The sequence below is a fragment of the Pygoscelis adeliae genome, unplaced genomic scaffold, assembly GCF_000699105.1.
Source record: "Pygoscelis adeliae isolate BGI_AS28 unplaced genomic scaffold, ASM69910v1 Scaffold728, whole genome shotgun sequence".
NCBI classification, from domain to species: Eukaryota; Metazoa; Chordata; class Aves; order Sphenisciformes; family Spheniscidae; genus Pygoscelis; species Pygoscelis adeliae.
This window is the reverse complement of record NW_008825337.1, coordinates 189,192-203,831: the sequence shown is the minus strand read 5'-3', so window position 1 is coordinate 203,831 and position 14,640 is coordinate 189,192. Positions and strand designations below refer to the sequence as shown.

The 14,640-nt window shown below is 44.1% G+C and overlaps 1 protein-coding gene across 4 annotated transcripts in view; it reads right to left on the bottom strand.

The window, feature by feature from the left end:
* Nucleotides 1-1,048: 1,048 nt before the first annotated feature.
* HP1BP3 (heterochromatin protein 1, binding protein 3) overlaps nucleotides 1,049-14,640 on the bottom strand; it is a 21,810-nt gene continuing 8,218 nt past the window's right edge. For 3 of the 4 annotated variants that reach the window (XM_009330336.1, XM_009330335.1, XM_009330334.1), the window contains exons 3-13: nucleotides 14,176-14,278; nucleotides 12,574-12,724; nucleotides 12,217-12,376; nucleotides 11,022-11,165; nucleotides 10,382-10,462; nucleotides 8,584-8,738; nucleotides 7,719-7,809; nucleotides 6,872-7,031; nucleotides 4,145-4,256; nucleotides 3,035-3,172; nucleotides 1,051-2,250 (exon numbers count right to left, since the gene is read on the bottom strand). In XM_009330336.1, the coding sequence (XP_009328611.1) occupies nucleotides 1,965-2,250; nucleotides 3,035-3,172; nucleotides 4,145-4,256; nucleotides 6,872-7,031; nucleotides 7,719-7,809; nucleotides 8,584-8,738; nucleotides 10,382-10,462; nucleotides 11,022-11,165; nucleotides 12,217-12,376; nucleotides 12,574-12,724; nucleotides 14,176-14,278 (1,581 nt within the window). In that variant the 3' untranslated portion in view covers nucleotides 1,051-1,964. Of the gene's footprint in view, nucleotides 2,251-3,034; nucleotides 3,173-4,144; nucleotides 4,257-6,871; nucleotides 7,032-7,718; nucleotides 7,810-8,583; nucleotides 8,739-10,381; nucleotides 10,463-11,021; nucleotides 11,166-12,216; nucleotides 12,377-12,573; nucleotides 12,725-14,175; nucleotides 14,279-14,640 lie in introns of all 4 variants that reach the window. The other variant, XM_009330337.1, reaches the window with a different exon arrangement.

Here is a 14,640-nt window from a genome sequence, read left to right as displayed (position 1 = left end):
GACGCTCTCATTCGAGGTGCCTCGCAGCAAAATAAAGCCGTGCTCACGTGCGGAAAAATCGGTGTTACCCAGACCAGTGTTTTAACAAATATCCGGGGGGTTGTTGGTGTGGGAATGTTATTGGGAAGGAGGAGGTCGCAAAACGCCCCGCAGCTGGGCGAGGACTCCTCGTCCCCATAAATATCCTATGGATGAGAGAAGCTGTTACTCAAATTTGGCTCACCGTAGCACCTGCCTGGAGGAAAATGCTGACAAAACCCACTGTTTCGGTACAAGTAGCCCTAGGAAAGAGCCATTAACTAATGTTTCTAATTGCTTTACATCCCTGCGGATTACTCTTTGATCGGGGCTTTCACTCTCCCACTTTCCTATCAGCTGTGATTTTCGCTAAACCTGCTGTTCGCACCCTCGTCACAGGGCTGGGAACAATTTAGGGCTTTTCTGGAAGAATTTTTTAAACTCCCAGTTGTTAGAGGTAGCACACTGGGATGGCAACTGAAAAGAATAAATTCAATGAGGCTATTTTCTCCTTTTTTGCATTTTATTTCAGAGGTACTTCCACTCCTCTCAGCACTGTACGTGCAAAGCTCTTTCCAAAAGCGCGTTAAACAAAGAGACTGTCAGGTCACATTCGAGTCACCGGCGTTGCCCTGTCCAGGGGAGAGGTGGAGACGTGGCGGAGCGTGTTCGGAACGCAGGCGCTGCTCTGCCGAGCAGGGCAGAAAGGGGAAGATTTCAGCCGGTCTTTTTTGTCCCCGCTGGCCACTGACTGGGGGCGGAGGGAAAGAAGAGCAGCGAGAGGTTCAAACAGAGCTTTCTTCTTGCTCACCTTTGTCTCCAGAGAAAATGGGGAAGGAAAAGGTCACGAGTCCGTCCAACTACAGAGCTTGGCAGGGGCTCAGGCTAAAATAGCCCCACTCTTTCACACTGGCAACGTACTTTTACAAAGATCTGCCTCTGCAGCAATCCACGGTGACTGTAATTCGCTCCTCTCTAGATTTCCAGGAGGAGAAAGCTGTGGCGAGGAAGAGAAAGGACACACAAAGCGGGCCTGGAATTTAGTTTCATTTTATTTTAGCAAACTGCATGTTCTTCACTTATCAACATCTCTACATTAGCAATTGTATAGCTCTCCAACTTTTCTTTAAAAAAGGGTAAACAAGAGGTGACAAAACTCAGGCTCTTCATCTCTTAAAAACATTTGAAAGTTGGATTCAAGAAGACTTTTATATATTTTGGTTTTAAGGTAACAGATGTGGCATGGAAACACTAATTCAAATCACCCGCCTAACCGAGAACTACCCCTTTTGGAGCCCCTCTGGCATCAGACGATCAGCAGACGCTGCAGCCTCCGTTTACTGAAGATCTGACTCACCGTCAAACAAACCTCGCTGGTCTGAAGGAGCCAAACGCGCCGTCCCCTCAGCCTGTCGCTCTAACGGCCGAGCAGAAAGAAGCGCCTCCAGGACTCAGTGCAAGTGCCGTATATACACTGCTTCTTCACAGAAGCGTTAAGGACCTCGTCATGCAGGGGATCTAGGGAGGACTCTTCCGCCGTTGTACCTTCTCATTAAGAATCACATTCCCCCAATCATCCTGTTCCTGCTGTCTAAAGATATAAAGATCTTCTCTGAAGAATTTTTAAAAGCCAACCCTCCCCCCCAAACCCAAGAGGAACACCGTAAAATGTACAGATTATATATGTCCTAGAAAAGTCCTAAAATTATTGCAGAAACTAAAGATGACTTGTTCCAGGGGAGGGGCAGGCACGAGGCACAGCATTGAGATCTTACAAATGCTCGGGTTGGTTTGATTTAGTTTTCAGCTTTTTCCCCACCATTCAAGAAAAAAAAAAAAAAAAATTAAAGAAGTGTTTAAGCATCAGAACTAAAATACAAATGCACGTTGACTTATAAAACAAGATTGTGGATTTGACCATGGGATTCCCTGACAGTGGAAAAATTTTACTTTTTTGCCCGGAGAGATTTCCTCATGGTGGATTTGCCCTTGGCAGAGGGTTTCACTTCCTTCCTCCCGCTGGCTGCTGGTTTCTTGGAAGAGCTGCCACCAGAGGGTTTCTTGATGGCTGGGGCTGCTGGTTTGGCTTTCTTAGCAGGGGTTTTAACCTTGGGAGGGGGCTTTGCTTTCCCCCGGCGGGCTGCAGGGGTTTTTCTTGGCTTGGGTTTGGACTCTCTTCGCTTCATCGGAGGGGCCCTGCTCCGTGATTTTGGAGGCGGTCTCTTCTGCATCCTGTCAGAGAGAGGGAGACAGCACAAGATGTCAGTGGAGGCGCAAATGCTACCCAGAACAGAGCTGCTGTCGTCAGTTTGCATAAACGAAGCAGATCTTGGCATCCTTGTTCTCTGCCACGGATGTTCCTTTATGCAGCGGTACATTTCATTAGCTAAATCCCAAGGAGCAAGAACTCCTCTGGTGGATCTTGCCACGCTACGCACTTCTCAATCCCCACAGTGCTCTGCCAGCGAGGTTTCAAACTCCTTTGTTAGGCATATAAACACACAAATAACGACCACGAATCAAAGTCAATTGTCAGAATAATTAAGAGACCTAAGCGCTCTCTCTCCTCTCTAAATGGAATTTTACTACTTAACAAACAACACTTATCTTAAATCCACATTCCGAGTAAGGCAGGTTTCATATCTGGCTACAGAACTGCAAATAATACTGTAGGGGAAAGTTTTCCTAAGGAAACACTTAATAAATACAAAAAGTCCCATGTGAAACATCACGCTTCTGTAAAGCACAACAGGCGACTTTAGGAGACTAAAGGCAATACAAAGAATAAATACAGGCTCTCTTCTCATTTGGAGGAAAAAAGCGGTAAGCCGCAAATTATGGAATGGGGGAGATCGTTATCTCTGGAGCAAGGCATAATTAGAAACTTCTTCCAACACCTCTGAGCAACAGCCTTGTGGATAAATAACCACAAAGAGACAAACCTGTGTGCTCTACAGCTGCGACAGTCACTTTTATTTCATCCGAAGGAGCCCATTCATCTCCCATGCTACCATACCTCTTCTTTGGTGGTGGCTCTTCCTCCTCAGACTCTTCCTCTTCAGATTCTTCTTCCTCCTCAGATTCCTCCTCTTCTTCCTCATCAGATTCCTCAGAGTCCTCATCCTGCTGCTTCTCTGGGTAGAGCACATCTGGGCTACAAGAGGGTTCTTGTCAGAGCGGGACTTACTTCTAAGGATACGACCCCAGGGTCAGCAAGCCTTGGGTAACCCTGGCTTTCATCAGGCACTGCTGCCCATCCTCCTGTAAGGTTACAGCTTCGAGAGCCTAATCCAGAAATACCCCCGAGACTTCCGTGTCTGCCGCTACCCAAAACCAACGTTATTTAGTCTCTGCAATGGCAGATTGTAAGTCATGCCCCAGCCCTAAGCTGCCCCTTCTCTGCTTCTCTCCTCATTGCTCCTTCTCTGCGAACACAGGAAGGCAGACAACAAAGGGACAAGATCAGGCTTCAGTGACTCCGAACGCAGGCTGAAGCCACTGAGGACTTTGTATGCATGCAATAAAAGAAGGTGGGAAGCAGAGACTTCAGTGACTACGTTGCCATTTGGCTCTTTGCGGGACACTAAGTCACCATCCCTGGGCTCCACGTGGCCCAGCACAATATATGCTCACAGCAGGAGAAGAAAGGCTGTTTTCGTCTCACAGAAGCTAATCTAGGTCATCTTCCCTCCTCCCACCTCTCCTCCATATCAGCATTAAGAAAGGCAAACAGCTGGGTCCTACTCCTTACGAGCACCCCTGCATTAAGAACACCACCACACTCTACCTGCTCATGTGAGTTTGTTTTAGCATGGGAACACTTAAATAGCCCCCCCATCCTGCAAAAAAAGCATCATGACAGAGTATCTGAGAATACTGAGCCCAATATTTTTATCGCCCTTATAAGCTTCCCTTGCTAACGAAGTCAGCTTTATGTCCACTCACAGTCAGACACCCAAGTAATGTCATTATCTAGAGTAAGGGTGACAACGTTGTGGTTCATCTGTTATTAAACCCTCCACAAACTTCCCTGTAAATAGGAGGGTGCCTATGAACTTCAGCACTGCTATCGGACTGACCTATGCGACGCTTATCTTGAGCATCGTTTTACAGCCAAGCTCTTTACCTAGGATAATAAGGGAAGCAAAGCTGAAAGGTTCCACTGAAGCCCTTTCCAGAAATTTGCTCCATCCAGCCATTCTTCTCACATTTCTGCAGGGTTCTCTTCAGTAGATGCACTGGGGGGGGGAGAAAGAAAAAAAAAAAAAATCAGAGAAAGGTTGCGTTACCATCTTTATCCACTTGTCTAACCTTACTGCTCTCTGCAGTGCCCTCTGAAATCAGAGCTGGAGAGTCAGGATGAAGTCTCCTTTGCCCAGGACACCTGCAGAGGAATGGAACAGCACTGGAGACCCGAGACTCGTGAAGACATCACCGCATGCTTCTTTCTGCACTCAGCGAAGAGCAGCTGCTGTGTGTAAGACCCAGCTAGATCACTGCATTTCAAAGTTTTAGTATGTCTTATTTCAAGGGAAATCCTCTTGCAGTTAATTTTCAGGAAGAAGATACAAGATACAAGTGTTTGTTCCTGAACACTTAGCAAGTGTGGTTATAACTTCTCCAAAGGAAGAAGTCAAGAACGGTGCAGAGGTTTTTGATGTCACGATCAAGGGATCCTCCTTTATAAATGCATTCAACAGCACCATCTAACTACTTCTGTCCAAATTTAACCCAAGTCTCAGCTTTCTTCAGCCTGTTCTCCAAAGCTTTTTTTAAAACAAGTCTTTACCCTGTTTTTGCCCTCCTCCTGTTCTAAATTTCGTATGTGGTCCATCTTTCCCCGTTCTGTGGGGTTTTTTGGTTTTGGGTTTGGTTTTGTTATTTTTTAAAAGGAAAATATTTGTTCTAGAAATATGACAATTGCACTTTTGATTCCAGTCTTCTGTTCCATTGTGCACTGTGTAAGAATTGTAACCGAAACTGCGCGAGTACAGGGGATCTTTGTCTCTGGCAAAGGGCTGAAGTTGTTTAGTGAGTTCAAAACCATTTTCAGCTTGAATTAGAGGGACCATTTACATATTTAGCTCCCTCCAAACCAAGGGAAAAGCAAGGCCTGCCCTCAAGCACATTCCAAAGAGATTCACCCGAGGAATAGAAAGAGAACAATCCAAAGAAACACGCTGGCTGAACTGTCATCTGAATCTGTTCTGTACGATTAATGCAGAGGTATTCACTCCAACCACTTATTCAACACTCCTGAAATGGGCTTTTATCAAGAACTGACACTGCACAGCAAGAGAATCATTTGGGACAGCGCCATACCTTCACCAGCTTACAGGCTACCTCTGCTGCAATGTTTTACTTTGAATGGCACTGGAAGAGCTTGCACAGCTAATTGAGTTGACTATAGCCGTTAAATTACTAGTGTTGCAACCTTAGGATTGTCATAGTTCCAAGAACTCTTTAAAAACCCCACACTTCTATAAAGAGGAGCAACACATAAAACATAAGGCTGTTTTTACTCTGGGTACCAGAGATCAATAGCAGCACGTAAAGGATTTGACTCCAGTCAAGTCCAGTTATAAGTATGAGGTATAAAATGGGGAGGAGTGCAGAGCACTGGCTCTGCAGCGCGTGCCCGCCTGCTTCTACATCTCACCAGATCTTCCTCCGGTTGCTCTTAAAACAGAGCAGAGATCATAAAAATTCCTTTTATGTAATGGAAGGAGAAAGAAAACAACAGATTGCAAGCTGAAATTTCCTTATCCGACTTGCAAGACTGACAAGCACTGGAGGCTGGCTAAAAGCAAAGGACCAGGGCAGTTTCCAGTGGTCCTGAAAAAAAATTGTGCAAGGGCTTAGTAAGCCTGGGAACTCTCTTCCCTGCCCCAAGATTAAGAAGTCACACTTGACATCAGTCTCTAATTGGCAGAAGGCCTCAGGCAACTTCTTTAGCCCACACTGCTGCGAGGGAACCTGCGCTCGTCCGTATGTTGATAAGCCCTGCATCAAACAGCCGTGCTGATGCCGTGCTTCAGCTCCAGGTGAAGAGTGCGGGATCAGCAATCTCCTCTCTGGCCCCGTGTCCTGAGGAATGGCACCAGCACTGTGACACCACAGTAACAAACCGATCTACTTTTAGGTTTGACTCTAGTAGAGACTGCTGCGAGCTCATCCTGCTTCAAATGACCTCCAGCCTCAGTTAAACAACTGCATTGGGCCTCAAGCCAAATAATGCAAATAAGCCATTAGAAGATCTGCTTTAAAGTCTCTGTTAGTATTGCTTCTGCTAATGCAAAAGTCAAAACAGACATTAGTGTCATTCCTGCGAACAAAGACATGCCAAATGCCTTCCCAAATACAACAGGATTAGTTTCTCTCCTCACTTGCTTGACCTTTTAAAATCAGAGCCAAAGAAGGACCTCAAACAAATCAGTAAGAGGGGTGCTTGTGAATTTTTTTAAAAGTGAGAGACTATGCAACTTCTCTAAATAAAAAGCAACTAGGAACTGCATTTATGCCAAGCTGTAGCCTTTCAAAATACAGAGAGACAGATTAAATCAACTTGGTGATTTAAGAACAATAAAGTACTTGAATACTCTTCCCCCTTTCTGGGAACATGCTATAGACAAGAGAAACATGCATTATGTCTCAGAAACTAGCCTTTGTCAGGCTTGAAAGGAACTAATGGGAATTAAAAACACTGAGCATCTCTGCAGCACAAAAAGCTGAGCAGCTGTCAGTTCTCCAGCAAGCTCAACGGAATAGTTTAAAGGTGCTGCACAGACACATCTGCAGCTGCAGGACTCTCTCAGCATGTGGAAGAGAAGCGTTACACAGATTGGTACTTTACCCTGGAAGTTGGAGTTGGTCCCTGGGTGGTTTTCCAGGATATACTTCTTCAGCGCTGTGGTGGAGCAGGTCTTCGGTTCGTTCATGGCCGCAATAGCAGACAGGATGGCGTCTTCCATCAGAGTCCCACCCAGCAGGGGCTTCTCCCCTGATTTCTTCAGCTATTTTCCAAGGAGGAAGAGAAAAGCATCAAGACAAAATTCTCCCAAACCAGGTCAGGACAAGCTCCTCTGCACCAGGTGGGTCGGCGCTCCTGCATTAGCACAGATACGTTTTATATTAAAACACCGCACAGGGAATGCTGCTCTCCCAGCTTTAATTGGGAGGACAGGCCTATTCAGTCAACTGGCCTGGAGTGCTTTTTATCGGTAACACATTGTCCTAGTCCCCAAATACACTGCAAGGATGTGGCAATCTAAGGGCCTATCACTCAGGGAAGCAATTCAATCAGATCTTCCTCCATCCCACAGACCAAATGTAGCCAAGAGACTTCTGTGGCATAGACATGAGAAAAAGACGTTGCAGACATATGGGGTACCTACTGCACTTACAATTAGTGATGGAAAGGAAAGCTTACCCCACCATCTCCCCTACTGTGCTAGTGAGTCAGAGCTGAAGCAGCGTGTGGAGCACGCTAAGCAAGGAAGGCAGGGGGGTCTGCTCCAGAAATGTAGACCAAGAGGAGAATAAGAGTCCTACTGCTTCATAGTTTGACAACTCCTGAATATGACAGGCTGCTAAAGAAAGGCGTACCCAGTGAAACTGGGGGGAGGGAAAGGGCGCGTTAACTTATATCCAAGGCTTGTGGTCAGTACAGTCAACAAAACAAGATGAACTCTGGCTCTGACCTGGAATGTCCCAGACGCTCCCTTCCCTGTGATCTGCTCTAACTGGCCCTTCTCTACAGCTCTCTGCAGGGCATTCTTCAACAGCTGGGGTCTGAAATACAGGAGGATAAAGCTTTACTGACACACACTGACAGCTTAAAAAACAAACAGAGAAACAACGCTTTATACAGAGTGTGAGCAGAGCAGTACTTACAAGTGGTATCTGCCTACATAGAGACATTTTAAATGGAGATCTGTCAGCAAGTGCTGATTACATGAGAAGAACAATGTACCTTAGCGGAAATTCAACTGCAACGCTTTCTTGGTGTCACTGCATATCCAAAAACAGACAAGCTTCACTTGGAAGGATTTACTCATTTTGAAAAGCACATTTGGACTCGGTGGGCAATGAGTCAGTCAGCTCAAAGACAAACAAGGGACTGAGTAGCAAGCCCCTGTAAGAGGTGACCCACAGGGTTTTCCTAGATTTGCTTCCTCCCCAAGCCTTGACCGGCTCCGTACGGGCAAACTTAAAGATTACTGTAAGCATGTGCCAGCTAAAGCATCCAGAACCAAGCTGGACAAGATCCCAAGGAGAGGCCTTCACATCCACGCAGCTAAAGGGGTCTGGTTTTGGTTAAGGGCGGAGGTGCGTAGAGCAATGCTGATGTCGGCGTCAGGAACAAAGATTGGGTGTGGAGGGATGCAGAAAAAGGCACAGCTTTTCCTCAAGCTTTCCTGCAGGCTCTACAACGCAGAGCACCACCTGTCTGCTGCCTGCTGAAATACTGAATCGAATCACCGTGAAGTGAGGCAAAGCCAGAGGAAGGCTGCATTTCACTGCTCCTCTGCAGCTCTGCTTGCAAAAGTGTACTCCTGCACCTACCTTATATCTACTTTGAGTTTGGGGTAATACTGAGACACGTATTTCTTGATCAGGCTGTAAGAAGCTTCCTTCGGCTCACAAAGGCGGGTGAAAGCCAGCGGCAGGATATCTTCCAGCTTGACTTGTTGCTCTGCAGTCGAAGCGGAAGTGCTTTTCTGAAATACACATACTTTTACGCATCAGTGGGGCCTAAAACTCTGAGTTTTCTGAGCCAGCAATGCACAGGTGCGGAGAAGTGCTCCTGACACTGGCCACAGATCTGGAAAATCAAGTTCTGTAAGTAAGGCAGTTCTTTACATTAACAATTTTAAAAGTTTAGCAGTTTAAGTAAAATCGAGCAAATTTGGCTGGAATTTTCATAGGAGGCTTAGGAAAGTTTTACAAATACAAATTGTTGAGTATTTAACAATATCTGTATTTTTAATGGTTTCCTTCCTCTTTCTATAGACATTTTCCTCTGCTACCCTTCAATGAGACAGGTGAAAATGATTCACGCTAACATGAAACACAAAAACCAAAGGCAAGGCCTCTTTACACAGGTCAAATCTTCCCAAAAATGAACAGCTAAACAGGAGTGCATTTTTTTTCAGATGACAGAATGAAGTCTTGACTGAAGCCAACGCTCCCTTCTGAATTTTCCTCCATCCCTTTGTTACTACGGGGAGGGGAAGATCAGGAAAAAAATAGTCTGTTCTTTATACAGAAAAGATAGTGGGGAAATGTGCTGAAGTTTAATGATTTTGATGCTGAACAGCAGCTTTGCAAACAGTCAAACAGGTGAGGGTGCTGCTCACCCAGACAGCTGCTCGACTGCTAGCTGAATTCACCGAAAACAAAAGCAAACTATTTGTTTTGCTGCAACACAGAGAAAGTAACTAGGAACAAAGACACCGATATGCTGCCGACAAGAAAAGTGATGCCTTGGCAGTTATCAGGTGCCTTGCTCAAACTTCTCGTGGAGCCAGTGAGCTCTATTTAAAAAGAAGTTCACTGCAATTAGTTTACTTCAGTGCCCTAGTACCAAGTGTGTCACTGTTTCCTTCAGTTTTGGGACTTTTGGTCTCCCCAGTAGCCAAGAGATAAGCACCAAGGCGTTACAATACTCTCTCCTGGGTTCACCCATCTAAGATGCGAGGGGATCGGCAAACCCATCTAAGCATTTTGTAACTGCGGTGTTAGAAATGTGTTTCATACACTCAGCGCAGCAGGGAGTGGAGAACAGAGGTGCTGGAACCATGACTAATTGTGAGGACTAGGCTCAAAAAAACCACATCACATTTTACTACCTCAGAACAATATACACCCAACATTAGCAGCTTTCTTCCAGAAGCCTTAGGATATTTTCTTCTTCCTCCCTCTGCCCTCACAGCTGATGGAAAAATGTTCATCTGACAGTCCTGAAGACTGAAGTCTTCCATTTATCCATGCAACAGATATAACAGAAACAGCAGTAGCATAAAGCTCTCTTACAATACCTGAGAGGCATCTCTCTCTACCAGGTAAAGACAGAAGAGGAGCTTCATGGTTATTCAGTTTTCTGCCTCTGAACCAAAGCCTAGGGGTTTAATGTAAACATTTTAAAACTAAGATTTTGATTATTCTACTTCATTTTAAATTTCTCATACTAGCTTTCTGATTCTGATTTTAGTGGAACGGGTGTTTTAATTACTGTACTTGGGGAGGAAAAGTACAGCAAGGAGGAGAATACTGTTTGGGTTGGGGTTAGGCTGCATTTCGTAAGATACATGTCTTTCAGTGCAAGATTTTTCAGAGTGTTGTTTAAAATGATCCATCTTACCTTTCTGTCTCTGGCTTTTGGAACAGTTTTTCCTGCATTAGGCACCACCACAAAGCTCCCAGAAGCTCCCTTTCCTTTCACCTAGTTCGAAAGAAAGTCCATTTCAGTCTTTAACAAAGTAACTCAGAATAGTAAGAACCTGAAAGAGACTAAGTGACATCATTATGCAGATTCTGAATGCACTGTCACCCTGGCGATGGGCTGTTATGACAGAGGCCTGATTTGAACCCACTGACATGTCACTAAGATCAGAAACCACAGCCAGACATTAATAACATACTCTGATGTCCTGACCAGGAGACCCTAACAGATATCACAGGCATAAATTACAGTGTTAAAAGAAACATGCTGCTGCAGAAGTGAGGTTGTTAGGCTCAGTTTGAAGACACATGCTGCTGCAATGCTATATTACACAACACCAAGAAACGGTCATAAATTGCACAAAAGACAACCATGCAAAGTATCTGATTGACAGAACAATGCTGAAATCCTGTCAGTGTCTAACAAAGTGGAGACAGAGGTTAATTAACCTCCATGAGGGAGAACATGACCACCCCAGACACCTGCTAACGCAGTTTAAGAAACTCCTATGTAATTGAGTAACACCACCTCCAGTGCTGCTCCGCAAAGCGACTCTTACCTGTCTAATGATTCCTCTCTCCAGCTCCCTTTTCAATGCTTGCTTTAGAAGATAGCCTCTCCTCTCAAGCTCCAGGGAAGGGTATTTGTGGATGATGTATTTACGTATTGCAACAACCGATGCACCACTCTTTTGAAAGCACGCCTGAAACAGAAGCAAAAAGTTAGCAGAAACCACCTGCACTGCAATTATCTTGCTGTGGGTCTGGAAAAACAGAGATTGAACTGATGCATGCAGGCCAGCACATCGGTGCAGGGTGCCAGGGCTGGCCTTTTCCCCACAATGACTCAAGAGTATAAAATATGACTAACAAAATACTTAACTTTCCCCTTCAGTGTGGCTGAAGGGCAGACAACACAAAAGCAGTACAGCAAGCGCATATCAACTGCTCCCGTATTCTGAAGCACTTACAAGTCATGGCATAAACACTACATGCTGCTACGAAATACAGTCACCTCTTGGCAAACCAATGCTGCACAACTGGTAAGTCATTTTACTAATGTCAGATAGAGTAATCATTAAGTCAGAACAAGTTGGCATTTTTTTTTTTTTTTAAAGTTGGAGGATTGACATTAGTAAACTAGTCTACTAGTGATGTTGCTCATGATTGCTGTCATCAGTTGTGCTGCTGCTCTCCCCTTGAGGCTTGGTTCACGCACGTTGCCTTCACAGGAGGCCTGGACTCCACCAGCCTCATCCAACTACAACAGCACAGGTCTCTTCTTACAACCAGGAGGGATACAGTAAACCAAGACCAGCACCACTTTGGAATGCTAGTTTACAGTATTTCCCTCTGTCCTGAATTAGAATAAGTTAATGCTGAAAACAAGCACGTATCAAACAGATGGATTAATCAAGGTAAATCAAGTTAAATATGGCTAGAAGGCACACCAAGTGAAATGACGACAGCAATCAACCAGGTTATGTCATCCTAGCTGTTTCTAATAATGTAATTATGGAGGGAAACAAATTCTAAACAAGGAAATCAGCTACAGGGCCCCCATCATCATCATGGACTTACATTTCAGCTCCATGGGCTTTCAGGCAGAAGCATACATGTCTTACACCGTAAGTTTCCTGCTAACAGACAGCACTATCATCCGTACCATCAGCAAGCTGAAACTGTGGATTTTAGGCACACAAATTATTCTGCTTTGCGACAGATGAACAAAAGAAACATTTGTCTCCTGCTTACCCTGATGGCCTCAGTTAAAATAGCATCCATTTTGGGACGTGAGGTGGCAGCCATCTGAGTTTGCTTCTGTGCTCTAGCTAGCTGGCTAGCAGAAAGAGTAGCCCATGCAGGAATGGTCTTTTTCACCTTCTTCTCCTTTTCCTTAGACTGATCCTTCTCGCTTAGGAAAAATACAAAGCAATAGTAAGACAAAAGACACTGTAAAACAAGCCAACAAGCAGAACAACAACAACAAAAAAGCCCAGAACATCTGACATTGAAAATAATTTAAAGAACATTTTGGTGTTTCTATTAGAAAACCTGACTTTCTTCAGAATCCTACCCAAACCCCTGAATTCAGCACTAAGCAAGCCTTACTCCTTTTTGGTTTCTTCTGAGGACTTTGCTTCCCCTTTCCCTTCATTCTCAGGTTCCTTTGGCTGTTCTGCTTCACTGGATGCAGCAGGCAGGGTTTCATTCTCTTGTTCTTCTCCAACAGAGGCAGATTCCTCAGAGGTGACTTCTGCATCTAACATGTGAAAACGCATCAAGTTACTGCCTAAAACTAGCCTCTATTCTTCAGGAAGGCAGAGGAAAAAAAAAAGCTTAAGAACACCCCCCCAAAAATTATTTCCCACCAGACAATTTCTTTTCTCTAATTTAAACAGACGATTTGAATGTAACTGAAGAAGTGAACAGAACTACTGAAAAGAGCTTCAGTAAGGTGCAATCAGCCATCAAATGCCAGAGTAACTTCAAACATCATCATGTAGCATTTTCACAATGAGCTAATTCCCCCAGTCTTCTCTTAACTCCAGAAGTTACTGTTGCAATCACCCCTCATCAGAGAGGCCTGGGTGGGGAAGGGAGGAGGAAATCAGTACCATGAAACACTAAGATTTTCCCCTAGGTTGAGGTTTATGTGTTTTTAACTCAGAAAGGTGCAACAACATGCACCTCTACAAGAAATTTGGATAGATGCATACAAGCAGCTTTGTTTACGACCAACTTGTCTTCAAACACCGCTGTTTCTGCACCACACACTGTGGCACCTGAAGGATTTTAACCATTCAATCACATTTTTCCAGACCTGGCAAAGCTTTAGACTGCACATGCATTTGCAGAACCACTTGTCTATCAGTAGGATTAAATCTAGTCAGAAATGAGCTTACCAAGCAAATTAACTCCAGCATATGTAGCTGAGAATAGCTTAGGGACTGGGCTGCCTGCTAGGTAAGATGTATATAAACTGCCATTACCCACTTTTTGGATAAAGAGCTGTCTACCGCGACTGCTCCATGCAGTAGACGTGTTCTCTGTCTCCGAGAAGGAGCTTAAGCACTCCTGCTACGTTCCTGTGCATAGCTTTCCCATGGAGGCATCATGCATTTAAAATATGCAGTGTATTAATAGTTAGTTTCGTATGTAATTTATTTATTTGTGACACCAAAGAGGACAAAGTCAGTGAAACTAACCGAATACGATACTGAAATGACGCGTTCTGAGAAACTGAGGGGAAGCTGCTAAGACCGGACACATTAATATTGGACTAGATTTTATGACACATGGTAGTAAAATCCTTTTGTTCAGGAAAAGAAAGAAAAAAAATTAAATACTTTGTTTTTCCACTCATTAACTCCACCTTTCGATCTCAAGCCATCTTCCTGACACTACTGAAACTTCACAATTTCTACCTTTATTCTAAAGAATGTGCAAGCTTAAAAGGGACTATATTTAGTTATATTTTCCTGTCTGGAGCATCAGGGCTTTGCCATGGGGTATGAAGGACAAAACAAATGGGTTCAGACTGAAAAAAGTAGCTGCAAAATACAACTTCCCAATAATCCAGGAAAAGCCTGTGAAAAGAAGCTAAGCATTAGTAGTATTTTAATCACGGCAGTAAGGTTTTTTCAGGAGTTTCAGAACACAAGCTTATGTTGGGATATACATTAACAATCCACTATAGAACTATTACCGTACCCGCTTTGACCTCTTCACCATCAGCAGGTTTGCTTTTGGGAGGAGTTTCCCGGGAAGAAGAATTCACCGAGCGACGGATCGGCATCGTGTCGTCTTCAACTTTCTATAAAAAGTATACAAAAATCAGTACAGATACTGGAAAGAACCAGAAAGTTTTTGAAATGGGATTAAAGTAAATCAAAGCAGCATATGTAGAAATGTTCTAGTTACATTTGGATTTTTCAGAATTTTAAAAGATAGTAACTCTCAAACCAGCTTCTTTGAAGCATACTAGGAGAGGATAGTTTCACATTTTACAGTTATAAAAGAAATAATTTCTTTTCAATTCCAAATTAAATGAGATGAGCATTCAAGGATTTTGACAAATACAACATCTCAGAGAAAGCAGAGAAGGGGAAGGAAAGTGCCTACAGGGTTTATTAGACTCCCAATCGAGTTTCCTACAAGCAGGGGAGAAAGAGTACC